Source organism: Diplotaxodon limnothrissa, linkage group LG9, assembly GCF_057381915.1.
Source record: "Diplotaxodon limnothrissa isolate DT_005_m linkage group LG9, D_limnothrissa_male_GT1.1, whole genome shotgun sequence".
Classification (NCBI taxonomy): domain Eukaryota; kingdom Metazoa; phylum Chordata; class Actinopteri; order Cichliformes; family Cichlidae; genus Diplotaxodon; species Diplotaxodon limnothrissa.
The window spans coordinates 21,980,868-21,993,556 of NC_140604.1; the positions used below are offsets into that span (position 1 = coordinate 21,980,868).

At 41.5% G+C, this 12,689-nt stretch overlaps 1 protein-coding gene across 1 annotated transcript; it reads right to left on the minus strand.

The window, feature by feature from the left end:
* Positions 1 to 8,785: 8,785 nt before the first annotated feature.
* On the minus strand, positions 8,786 to 9,871 carry sox32 (SRY-box transcription factor 32). The gene is made up of 2 exons (XM_085362249.1): positions 9,571 to 9,871; positions 8,786 to 9,423 (listed from the first exon to the last, which is right to left on the minus strand). The coding sequence occupies exons 1-2, from the start codon at positions 9,869 to 9,871 to the stop codon at positions 8,786 to 8,788; spliced, it is 939 nt and encodes a 312-aa protein (XP_085218375.1).
* Between the last annotated feature and the right edge of the window lie 2,818 nt (positions 9,872 to 12,689).

The window sequence follows — 12,689 nt, forward strand, 5'->3', positions numbered from 1 at the left end:
AAATTTAAAAAAAAGTTAAAAGGCGTGCTGCTCTCCTCCTGAGCGCCTCTGAGCGAGGGAAGTGAGGCTACGTCCTGAGAGAAGGCTCGGCCTTCCTCAGCACCCCCGCAGACTCAACAATAACCTGCCAATCAAACCGAAAACTGTTTACTCGGAGTTACCTGCCAGAGCTGAAGCCCGAATCAAGACCACTTTTCTGACATGCTGGGCTTGTCTTGTACGTATTTTGTCTCAGACTTATCTTCATCTCACCAGCCTCTGGGTGTTGAATCAGCTTTTTCCTGCTAATATTTGCAAAGAAAACTTTCCACACTTTGCAGTTATTCTGACACCTACGTGGTCAGATTAGTCAAGCAAAGTTGTGATCAAAGCAGAAAATATTGCATTTACTAGCATTAACACTGATTTTGCAGCCCAGATTCATGCCTTTTGTTTCTGACCAGATTATAAAGCTAATCAACTCTACAGTCATGTTGAAAAGAGAGTACGCCCTCTGTCACGTCTAAGGTTTTACATACCTTGATGTAGTGAGCTAGCACTAGCAGTTTTTAAAATAAGGTAAATACAACTTCAGATGAACAACAACACATGACATTTTATACCCTGTTGTTATTTATTTTCAACAAAATAAAACCAAAATTCATAAGCAGCGTTTGAAAACTAATTACAGCCTTACTGGTTTAAGAGGGTGTGTAGCAGCCAGGTGCTGTTAATAAGATGCACTTGCAGGTCTCTGAGGCCATGTCCACACTAGCCCGGATAAATCCGTGTCCACACTAGCGTTTTCAGTTGTTTTCATAGAGTTGTGCGTCCACATTGAAACGTCCAAAAACGCTTATGTTCCAGTCCTGCAAATGTGTGAAACGCAAGACGATTCGACCTGCCTCATTTCTGTCTGCCGTTTATTTACTTTCCAGCTCAAAAGCGGCAAAATGTCGTGGAAAAGCACCGAGTTTTTTAAATGGACTAACAATGAGGTGGAGTTGTTGCTGCGAGTAACACAAAAGTACAAAGTTGCAAAAGCAAGTGAGAATGAAAGAATTTGAAGAAAAGCTATCTGATCATGTACAGACTGATATTAATCTTTAAGGGAGTCAAAATTGAGAGCAAACAAACAACTGCTGTATAATGCCCTCCGCTAGCTTAGTTTAATTGGTCACATGACTGCATCACATGACTAAAATGTGTCATGGTTTTCGAAAAGTTCCAGGTTTGCTGTCCACACCGCGACACGAAAACGCCGTTTTCAAATGTATCTGCTTTTCCGAGAGCGTTTTCAAAACGCTGCGTTTTCCTTGACGGCCAAAACGGAGAGAAAAAGTATTAGTGTGGTCATTGCCTGAGCATTCAGGTGTGTGTTAACACAATGACAAGGAGGAAAGATACCAGCAAAGATCTTAGAAAACTAATTGTTGCTACCCATCAATCTGCGAAGGGTTATAAATGGTGATTTATAGAAGTCCTTTGGACAAGCAAGAGCAAAGTTGAAATCTTTGATCATAAGCCACAGCACCACGTTTTGAGAAAACCAAACACAGCATATCAGCACAAACACCTCATAGCAACTATCAAACTGAGTGGTGGAGGGGTGATGATTAGGGCTTGTTTTGCCACCGCAAGACCTGGGAACCTTGCTGTCATCGAATCCACCATGAACTCCTCTGAATACCAAAGATTTCTAGAGTCAAGTGGCTGAAACTGGATCACAGAGCAGCCCAATGATGACTACTTTAACTTCAATGAACTGAAGCAATGTTGCAATGAAAAGTGGGTTAAAATTCCTCCAAGTAGATGTGAGACACCAATGAAGAAAACCATTACTTTGTGTTATTGCTGCTAAATTTTTTTTTTTTTTATTGCTGCTAAAGTTGGTTCGACAAGCTATTATATAATGAGCTGTTCTTAGCTTTTCACACACTTCTTCAGCGTTTTGAGTTAGTTTTTTTTATGTGGCAGTAAAGACTTTTTATTATGTCCTGATATGTAAAACTGTAGAACTGAGACTGCACTTTCTTTTTACAATGACTGTTTATGTTTTGCTTTCCTGCAAATCGTGACCTCTCAGATATGCCTTGTGACCCTTTGTGGGGGTTCTGGCCATGAAGACAATGAGGCTTTCCCTCCACTGTAACTGCGATATCAGTGCATTATAACCAAAGCAGTTTTACAGCAGCAGCTTAGCACACAATGCTTTGCTGTCAGGTGCCACCAACTTGCCTCGTGCACACAGTCCGCGACCTGCTGAGGGGCCTGGTGAGCTCTTAGGATTTAGACCCTGCTAAGTCAATCAGCGGAGGTGTTAAAGACGCCACCACAACACAAACTTACAGGTTCCCTTTGACAAGCTGGAGAGAGGTGGAGGAAGTGCACAGAGGTGGTGGATTTAAAGTGGGTTCAATACAGCGTTATCAGTGTGTGGAAATACTACACAGGTGCAAAAAAGCTTGCAAACAAAACACATGTAAATGTGAAACAACAACCCTCTGCAGCTTTTTTGTGCATAAAACATAAACATAAGCATTTGCCATCTTACTTTACTACAACATGATCAATGCTACACTAGTATCTATTATGCTAATCGTGTTATATTAGTGCTATAAGTGAACAAACCAGGATTTTTCTAGACGTTTAACACACTTGCACGGAGCACATATGTTAGAAAAATATGTCACATTTAAAACAACTAAAACACGACATGCCCATATCAGCGAAATAAAATAAACAAACAACAATGAAAGTGGAAATAATGGAAAAGTCTGTTTATCTGCCCCAACCTAGCATGTTCAGCTAACCGGCTTCTAACTAACAGTGCACAAGTAAACAGTCTTTACTTCCAAGGCTAAAACCTCTGCAGGATAATGCTAATAAAAGTCTTCTCATGAAAAAAAATGCTTTTTTACTTCCTTTATGCTTAAACAAACAATAACGCAAATTATAAATCCAACCAGTTAACGTTCTGATATTACATTTGTCTAGCTAGCAAAGTTTGCACTGTAATTATAGCTCAAGAACAATGATGTTATTTTCCAATGGCTCATTTCCAGGAGGGGATGCAGACATGTGCAGCTTTACATTTCAGCCTTGATAATGCACATTTTTGTCATCATGTTCATGTTTAAAACAAAAACTGTAATGTTTCAGCAATAAGCCTGTTACAGTCATACTCCTAAACTACATATATGGTCTGTGGAAGTTTGACTGGTGTAGTAGCACTAAGGTTTATGGATGTGCAAAATGTAAATGACCTTAAAAAAAGGGGAAATATAAGTAGAGTAATTCTTCCTCACAGCTCTGTTATTATTCCAGAGAAAAAAAAAGTATTAAATAATAGGAAATGCAAAAAATGAAATGTGCATAGGAAAAGAAAAATTAAAAGCATGACATTAGGCAGCTCTGCGTCATTTAATTGGTGTCTCGCTCTCATCGCACACAAACATGCACGTGTATTTGGCAACCAAGCCTCTGGACATACTTGCACAGTGAGTCATGGAGCATCAGGAGACACTGAGGAAGAAGGTGTGACGCTATTTTCTCATGAAAAAATAAATGGTATAAATGACGTACATGGCATTCTGATGACATTATCTGATGTGTTTTTAAGTTGGAAGGAACAGTAGATGCACATCTGAGGTGTTAAACCTTAACAGAAATATAAAAATCAGTCCAGACACAAATAAACACACGTGCTTCTGGTCAGTTTGAGGATTGTGCTAATCATCCTCTGAGTGTTGTTGACAGGCATTAGTTTCTTTGCTAAGTGTATTGTATCTGCACAGCAGGTTACAGTGCCACACCCAGCAGCTCCCTTCTCAGTCTGCTTGAGCCTTTCCAGTCAGCTGTCTGAATCTTGGCTGGAAACAGGGCGGAGGTCATCATAACCAAATATGGGCCCGTTTTCCACAGAAAGGTATCTTCGGACTTACTTCTTGCATCAGCCCCTTCATTAAGCACACCTGTTCAACCACGTGTTAATGCAAATATCGGATCAGTCAAGGGATTTAAAGGCAGATAAGGGAGAAGCTTTGTAAATTCAGTCATATAGACACGGTCAAGGTGACCCGCTGAAGGTGAAACAAGCCATAAGAATGGGAAAAAAAAATGATTGAAGACACTTTGAATGTGGCATGTTGGTATTGCAGAAACTGCTGATCTACTGGGGTTTTTGAGACACAACCATTTCGAAGGTTTAAAGAGAAAGATCCAAAAAAGAGAAAATATCCAGTGAGCAGAAGATCTGTGGGTGAAAATGTCTTGTTGCAGCTGCTTTTTGATGCCAGATGTCAGAAGAAAGTGGCCAGACTACTTTGAATTGATATGAAGGTAACAGTAACTCAAATATTTACTTGTTAAAATTAAGGTATGGGTTTATAACACATTTCAACTTGCTGCAGAAGACCACACTGAGTGCCACTCCTGTCAGCCCAAGAACAGAAAACTCATGGGCTCTCCAAAACTGGACAGCAGTGAACTGGACAAATGTGTACCCATCTTCTGATGGCTGCCTCCTGCAGGATAAAACACCATGTCACAAAGCTTAAAGGATCTCATTCTTGAACATGAAAATGAGTTCAGCGTACTCAAATAGCCTCCAAAGTCACCAGATCTCAATGCATAATGCAGTAGAACAGCAGATTATTGTCATGACTGTGGAGTGGACAAATCTGCAGCATCTGTGCGACGCTATCATCATCATTAACAGTGTTTCCAGCACCTTGCTGAATCTGTGCCATTAGTTCTGTAGGAAAAAGGACTTCCAACTAAGCTGGGAGGTGAGTATATATCCTCTCATGAGGATCGTTTTGGTTTTATGTAGACATATTTTAAACATGTTCTCTCTGTTGTTTGTCGTTTGTCAGTATAATACAATAGGGGCATAGTTAGAGGTGTAGCGTTATTGTTTTATTTTTGCATTCAGCTTCCGGCCTGCAGTAAATCCCGCTCGTGTGCTGGTCTACTTGAAGGTGACCAGGGTCTTGATCCTGCCTGTGAGCACAACTACTGAGGATGCAAACCTGTTAGACATGCTGGTGAAAAGCCCTTCTATCAGGACTGCTCTGGTGAGGTTATCTGATGGGCCCAGTTAGGCTTCATTAGACTGGATCATAATGAGGTGAACAGACAAACACATTAAATTCAGCTGGAAACTCTTCTGTACTGCCTGAAATGTCATGTTATTGGACTACATGTTGTTGAAGTTGCAGAGGGGGGAAATGACGAAGCCTTTATTATTTCTTTAGGATTTAAAAAAAACTGTTGAGTGTCTCACTTCACGGCTCTTCCTGTTTGAGTTTCCTCACTCTGCTCCGCACAGAGCAGACGTCCCTGCAGGATAATACTCGGATGAGCATTATCTGCAGAAAGCAGCCTCAACTTAATCCAAACTGCACCGAGGGCAGGAAACTATTGACGACCCCCGTGTAGAAGGTGAGACGAGAAAAAAAGCTAATCATAGCTCACAAAATCTCAAGAATTCCACGCGTTCGTGAACACAGATCTCTTTTTAGGTTTAATATAAACCCCAGCTATTTCTGTGTCAATATTGAACATGCAGAGATTACATATTTAATCTCTGACGCGGATACTATTTTATGGTCGAGGAATGCTTTTGCTGAATTACAGCATGTTTGACATTTCGAGATTCCTCACATTTTTCACCGGTGATAAACTCCCAGTACGCTTCTGTAAGCCTACCGGCGCAATCCAGATGCAAAAATACCCGGGGAAGAAGATGACATAAAATATTTTGCAGATGGTCCAGAAATTCAGACCTGAGACTTTTGTAATCTGTGAATACTTCACATATTCGTTGCGGTCTTTGTCACATGTGAGAATTAAAGCTCGATGTAGGTGATGATCTCACTTTAATTCAGGTTTAAAGATGATTAAAAAAAAATACTTTCACTCTAATAAATCAGAAACCTGATAAAACAGAGGCCTGTAAATATTTAAGTTTCATAAAACTAACAAAGATATCTGAATTGCCCATCTGACATTTCCACCGCTGTTTATTGTTGATGATATTTTCACCTGAAACACAGTTGTTTTTCCTTCAGGAAGTTCCTGCAACTGCTCATTAATTGTTGCTGAGGGGCCAAAGTTTGAGAAAAACAAGCTGCACCACCAGCTCCAAGTTCAAGTTAACTTAAGAGGGAAAATAGGGGCTGAGGGTAGATTTTATTGTTGCATTAATGGACCGTTCTTGCACCGAATGTTTGTGCGCTACCGTGTTTTTCTGCATTTCGCCTTGCCGTGTTGTTTTGTAATATTGTCATGGGAGTTGAACTGACGTCAGATTTCTTCCTCTCATTCAGGTGGCGGGTGGACTCTAGCACTAGATCTTCATTTTCCTAATCAGCTCTTCTGCTCTCTCCTCCAGAACGGGTCGTCCTTCCCTCGACCTCTGTGCTCATCCATTTCCTTCCAACTCTTTTAAGATTTCTTGTCCTTTTCACTGACTCATGATGTTTCCTTATGCAGATCCCTTTTAGCCAGGCACATTTAAGTAAGGAAGTATTGGTTGTACTTAGCTTGTTAGGGCCACCTTTAGTACTATGTTGAAGCTTTTTGCTGCAAAAACATCCTCAAATACACTATAGGTTTCAGAGCCAGGACATTTTCAAGGAGCAGGTAAGAATATATTTGCTTTGGAGTTCAGTTTCAGTGGAGTCGAGGAGCATTTTATAAATAAACTGGGAGTCCATCCAGCGTGTTACACGTGTCTCACTCCTGTCACAGCTGGAAGAGGCTCCAATCCGTTCTGCAACAATGACCTTTACAGGCAGCAGAAAATAAATAGATACCTTTATATTATTTTTGCAATAATATTTTGCAAAAGTTGACTATTTTCACGTGTAAATAAATGTTTTCAATGTCTTCAAAGTGAGTAGTTACCTGTCAAATCACGATGATTAACACTTGAGAATCTGTCAAAGTCTTATAATAAGTTTTGCCAGTGATCCAATAGTCTAACAACTACAGCGACCAGGTAGCAAGCTTAATGAGGAACCACGGCTGCAACCACACAACATTTTCATCCCTCTTCCCTCCAAACCAGGCTCACGTGACGCCTCGTGACCTATTACATGTTTATTATGTGAAAGCGGTGCAGCACAAGAGTTTACACATAATTTTTGGTTGGATAATTGTTTTGAAACACTGAAAAGAAGTGCTAAGTAGTAACATGCGTACAGATGAAGCTTATGCATAAGTCTAATCTAACTTTACATCACTTCCACTTTCTCATGCTGTCAAGCTGATTGTGACATCACTGGTATCATCTTTCTTCTTCAAAGCAATCAGCCTTCACTTCCCGTACATTAAATCTCACTGCACATCTGTCATTCTCTCTTGCAGACGCCTTCATGCAACCCACCTCCTCCCCATCTCTGCCTCTCCCTCATCAGTCAGTCTCCATTTAAGCCTCCATCTTCATCTCCACCACCATTGTCTAGACTCTGGGGGGTCTAGACATTCCTTATCGGCCCATTCCTTTTAAAGAGCTCTCCTTATTGAAGTACTTTTAGTTTCTGGAGATTTCAGGTTTCAATCGTGTGGTCTCGGACATGTTTTTGTTTGTTTGTTGGAGACTTCAGGCCTCTGTCCCCTCACATTCATCCAGCACAGAGTTCAACCTCGAGGCTCTGACACACAAAATATGGGACGGGAAGTAAACATTTTCCTAAATGGGTAAACATTTGGCAGCCAAAGTCATATGAGTTTGGAGATATGTCGATTTTTGGGGTATATTTTTAGAGCCTTTGTGAAATGTTTTAAAATGAAACAGGAAGTTGGGAAGTTTATGGCCCCGCCGCCCACCCTACTTCCTTCGCTCAGCCATGAAAGACATGTGGAGAGAGATAAAACAGTGTGTCAACAGACTGCCAGAGGCTGGCCAGTATAGCTCTGACACAGTTTAATGTTACAGATATTTAAAATAGTTTGTTATCTGCTTGTACACCAGTTTCTGCTGTGACTAACGCTTACATGTGCTTTATAAACCATTATTAATCATTTAATTAACCTTTAAATGCTGATTAAGAATTATAAAGAGGAAAACTCACAGTAAAAAGTTGCAAGGTTGCAAAACAACACCGTGGCCACTTTAAAACCTCGGACAAATAATACTATCATTGAACCGTTTCCTCACCTGGCTCATGTGTGCCCAGCCCAATTTTACTCTTTAAGTGTGTTTGTGTGTGTGTGTGTGGGGGGGGTGGGTGGGGGGTATGTATCCATGATCGTTTATGTTAATGAGAGTGTGGGGAGTGAGTTGGAGGGTGGGGTGGGATGGGCTGCTTTTAACCATGTAAAGCACTTTGTGCTACATTTTTGTATGAAAAGTGCTTTATAAATAAAGATTGATTGATTGAACCATTTGATCTTCATTATAAAAGGCTCAGTGGAGAATATGTACAAGCCAAAAATGTTTGTGTTTATTTAATAAAATAAAGACATTAAAAAATGCCAAAAAGCACAAAGTTTATTTACCAGCATGGATTTTAACAAAATCTGCAGGATTCATTCCTCAAGTTACTGACATTGATTATTTTAGTTTAAATTAATTAAAAATAATCATAGTTTTCTATCACCGTTTTCAATTTAAGATCTCAACAACAACATGATCATTAAAATGAATTTGTTAATTATTATTTCCATTATATTTTTAATGACATGACATGGAAGGACAACACACTCAAGATCTACGATATATAATATAATTTAAATAAATATGCCATTCTGAACTGTTTCATGAGAGCAAGCGTCTGGGTATGTGGCTGCTTTGCTCTTAGTAACTGCCGGGATCCACTGACTCGGGCCTCTGGGGGCTTGGACCCAGGTACTGTTCAAACTCGCTGCGATCCAGATCATACAGCATATCAGCCTTAACCCTTTCTAAGTAGAACTCCAGGGATGGCCCAGGAAGGCACTGGGGGCCTCCATAGACCCTGAACTCCCTCTGATTCCCAATGGGAGCTGCAGGACTGGAGAAACCTTCCTGGATGTGGCCCTGCTGAGGGTCAAAATACCCTTTAGCCTGTGCAGCGTACACAGGAGGGTTTGAGTATATGATAGGATTATTTGGGGCTGTGGCTTCTTTTCCTTGGTCTGGGAAGTCAGGGGTGTTTGCATAGCTGCTGTGACAAGAGGTGTAGTTAGCTGAGGAGTTTGGGAAGGTGTGTGCATTTTGGAAAGGCTGCTGGTGATTCTGGAGCAGGTAGGTGAGGTTGTAGGGAGGTCTGAAGCCTGAGCTGCATAATGAAGGTGTCGATGCTTCTGGAGTCTTTGGGCTTTTCTTAAACTGCTTCCTCCTGCGTGGCTTGTACTTGTAGTTAGGATAGTCAATGGTGTGCTGCACTCTTAGACGCTCAGCTTCCTTCATGTAGGGACGTTTTTCAGCCAAGGACATGGCTTTCCAGGCTTTCCCTGCAGAATAACACAGCAGTAGAGCTCTATACATTGACTAGCTTGATAAAACTGACCTTTGACTAATAAAATAAAATCCTGGTTTGAGGCCATATCTGAAACATGTTGTGTTATTTAAGAAACAAAAGACACAGATTATTATTTTACCTAGTATTTTGCTCAGGTCGGTGTTTTCCAGGTCTGGGTTGAGCTGTGCCAGTCGCCGGCGCTCCTCTTTGGTCCAGATAATGAAGGCGTTCAGGGGCCTCCTGACCCTCTGCTGTGCCGCAGCAGATTTGGGTTCGGGGCTGGTGCAGCTGGAGTCCGAGTTCGCCGAAAGCGGGCTGGAAGGCCCTGAACTCGGGGAACACACCTGGGCCATCTGGTCTCCGTCTGCGATTGGCAACTCTTCGCTGCACGAAACGGAGCTGCAGAACTGGAAATCTGCGGGGTCCTGACCGAAGTACATGTTTGCAGATGGCTCTGTTGCTGGCTGTCATCCTCCTGATGATGAAGAGTTATATATGTGGGCGCTCCTCCAATGGGAGGCCAGGAGGAGTGGATTTAAGGTGTGAATTCCAGGTGTGTTCTCAGGTCTTTGACCCGGCGACCCAATCAACGATTTTACGAAACTTTAGATTGGGGTCCGTGTAGAGTCTGTCTATACCCCACAGTTTTTTTAATCTAATTAGAAAAATAAAGTTTCACCCGTTTTATTGTCAAACGGAATAAACTCAAAGTCAACGTAATTTGTGTCTTTATCCACGTGTAGATGACACAATGGAGGTTCTGCACTGGGACAGGATTTATGTTTGTGAGGTGAAAACGTGACACTTTTATATCTTCTACATAATCAAAAAAGGTTTAAGACTTGTTAACATACTCAGATACAAACACGTGAGCTTTGCGCTCTTTAAATGGACAAAACAGACACACAAACACACACACACACACACACACACACACACACACCTTGTTGTTTTTACCTCTGACCCACCTATTAAACCCCCATTAGTAAAACCAAATCACGCCTTTTGATCAATAGTGCCTGAGGGCCAGGGAAGGAATTGATGAGCCCACATCAAAAGTTTTCAGGAGGCAAGGCTGGTTACTAATTACACTGTGTCTTTCAGCTCTTATCGGCCATCCACTGTCTTTATCAAAGTTCATTTTACACAACTGAATCAAACGTGATCAAGGCGCGTTTATAACGCGATTACTGCTCGCAAATGTTTGCGAACACGCACACAGAGAAAAGCGTTGATAGGCCCACACAAAGACCCATGATGAGCCATTATGCGGGACAGCAAGAAGGAGAAATTGCCCGACCTTATCGGTCTCAGCAAAAAGATGAAATAAACAGTGGGACAGGCTGACTGGCTCCCCGAAAAAAAGTGGATTGAAATCCTCAGACATTCAGACGCACAGAAACTGCAGTTGGCGCATCGCTCTCCAATTCCAGCTCAAACTGTCTGTGCCACCTTCTTTACAAAGTTTTATCCTAATTTAATTCCAACACACACACACGAACAGATTTTATTTAATTTGCTGCGAATATTAAAGCTTTCCTTCACACTTTATACAGTTTGTAAACGAAGAAAACTGTCAGGACCGCAGTTTCTTTACAATAACACACAAAAAAGGAAATAGCCACCAATTAAGTCCACGCAATGACATTATAGTGATAGCAGCAGTCATTTACAAACACAATGGGATAAAAGTGACTTTAAATGAATAGAAATGACCAGCCCAGAAACCCGGGAGGCTCGCGCTCCCTCTGTAATGCAATTGGATGCCATTACAGGTGCTAGCTTCCCCTTTACGGTTTCCATGAATGTCTGTCTTTGCAACTGACGGCATGCATTAGACAGACAATGGGTGCATTATGCAGACATTTGCAACTTTGAGTCTGCAATATATGTCTGTCTGCGGTCCTGACTCTCCACCATTTGAACTGAAGAAGCTTCTCGGATGAGAGGTGAAACGTCTTCAAGTAACTTAAAGAAGTCCAGACGCTTTTCTTTGCAAGCTCCTTTGACCAGTCTGCAATATACTGTGCATCCGTGAGACCTGCACCTGCTCTGCATTATCTACTTAGCAGAGTCACTTACGCGCAACTTTAAAGTGTAAATGTTCTACGGTGCTGTTTAAAGTACAGAGGGTTAATACACAAGGGTTTGCACTGATCTTAAGGCGAGTTCTGCTAGAATACACATATTGAAAACACAAGTGAGCCTCGAAATGAGCCCGTAATAGGAGGTTTTTTTATTTGCTTTTGCTTTGGACTTTGTTTTAACGTCGCAGTCAATCAGGTGAAATGGAGATCTTTAAGAAAATCAATAATGTGTCACGCAGGCAAACTCAATAATAGACGTAATTAAGGTGAGTTGTTTCAACCGTGTTCCCACTATTGGCGACCAAATATAAAACTAAGAGTCGAAACTGATAAGCTGGTATGTAGCTTTGGTAAAGAAACCAATAAAAAAAACAAAAAAAAAAACAAACAAAAAAACCCATGACAAATGTGGAGGTTATATGTCAGATTTAAAGTCGAATTACTCGTCAGAATAACTGGTGATTTGGTGGTGGGGGAGGTGGGGGTGTCCTTGTTTCACAGCTTGTCAGAATTATAGGTTGAATCCACATCCGCGGGGTAGAGCGGGACGCATGCTCCAACGTGCTGTGAAATGCGCTAATGGATTTAATCAATTACCTTGAATGGCGCAGCGTGAATACAATAATGTTAGTTTCGGCTGACTATCAGCGCGAACTGAGAGGGCTAAATATTAGACAACCTCTCTGTGTGTGTGTGTGTCCTTTTATTGTATAACCCACTCCAAACTCCACCACCAGCAGGGCTTTCCTTTGCTGAAAAATGTTTGAAAACGTGTTAAAAGTCCTTTATGTTTGGCTTTATTAATGAATCCTAATCTATGAGGTGACAGTAGGGTATCAGTGCATTGTATCATAGCCAAACAAGCAGCGAGCTGCCACTGAATGGGCACTATGCTTTCTGAATAGGGATTGTTCTCTGTGGCTTTCTGATCACAATGTGCCATTGTATTGGACAGAACTCATATATGGGACACTCCTCTCCTTCTCCACTTTGGATCAGTGATGATCAGGCTGGCACAGGTAGAGCTGTGCAGTCAGGACCTGTAGGAATACCAGAGGGCTACCTTATGAAGGGACAGGCCAGCAGGCTCTTGGAAACGCTGGACAATGCCTTGGTTGGATATTTACTAGATGTGGAGCATGCACTCATTTGGTTTTGTGGTTTTCCGCTT

Coding starts and splice junctions, on each gene's coding strand:
- sox32 (XM_085362249.1), bottom strand. CDS start 9,871: ATGTACTTCGGTCAGGACCCCGCAGATTTCCAGTTCTGCAGCTCCGTT. Junction 9,424..9,570: donor CGACCTGAGCAAAATACTAG/GTAAAATAATAA, acceptor GTTATTCTGCAG/GGAAAGCCTGGAAAGCCATG.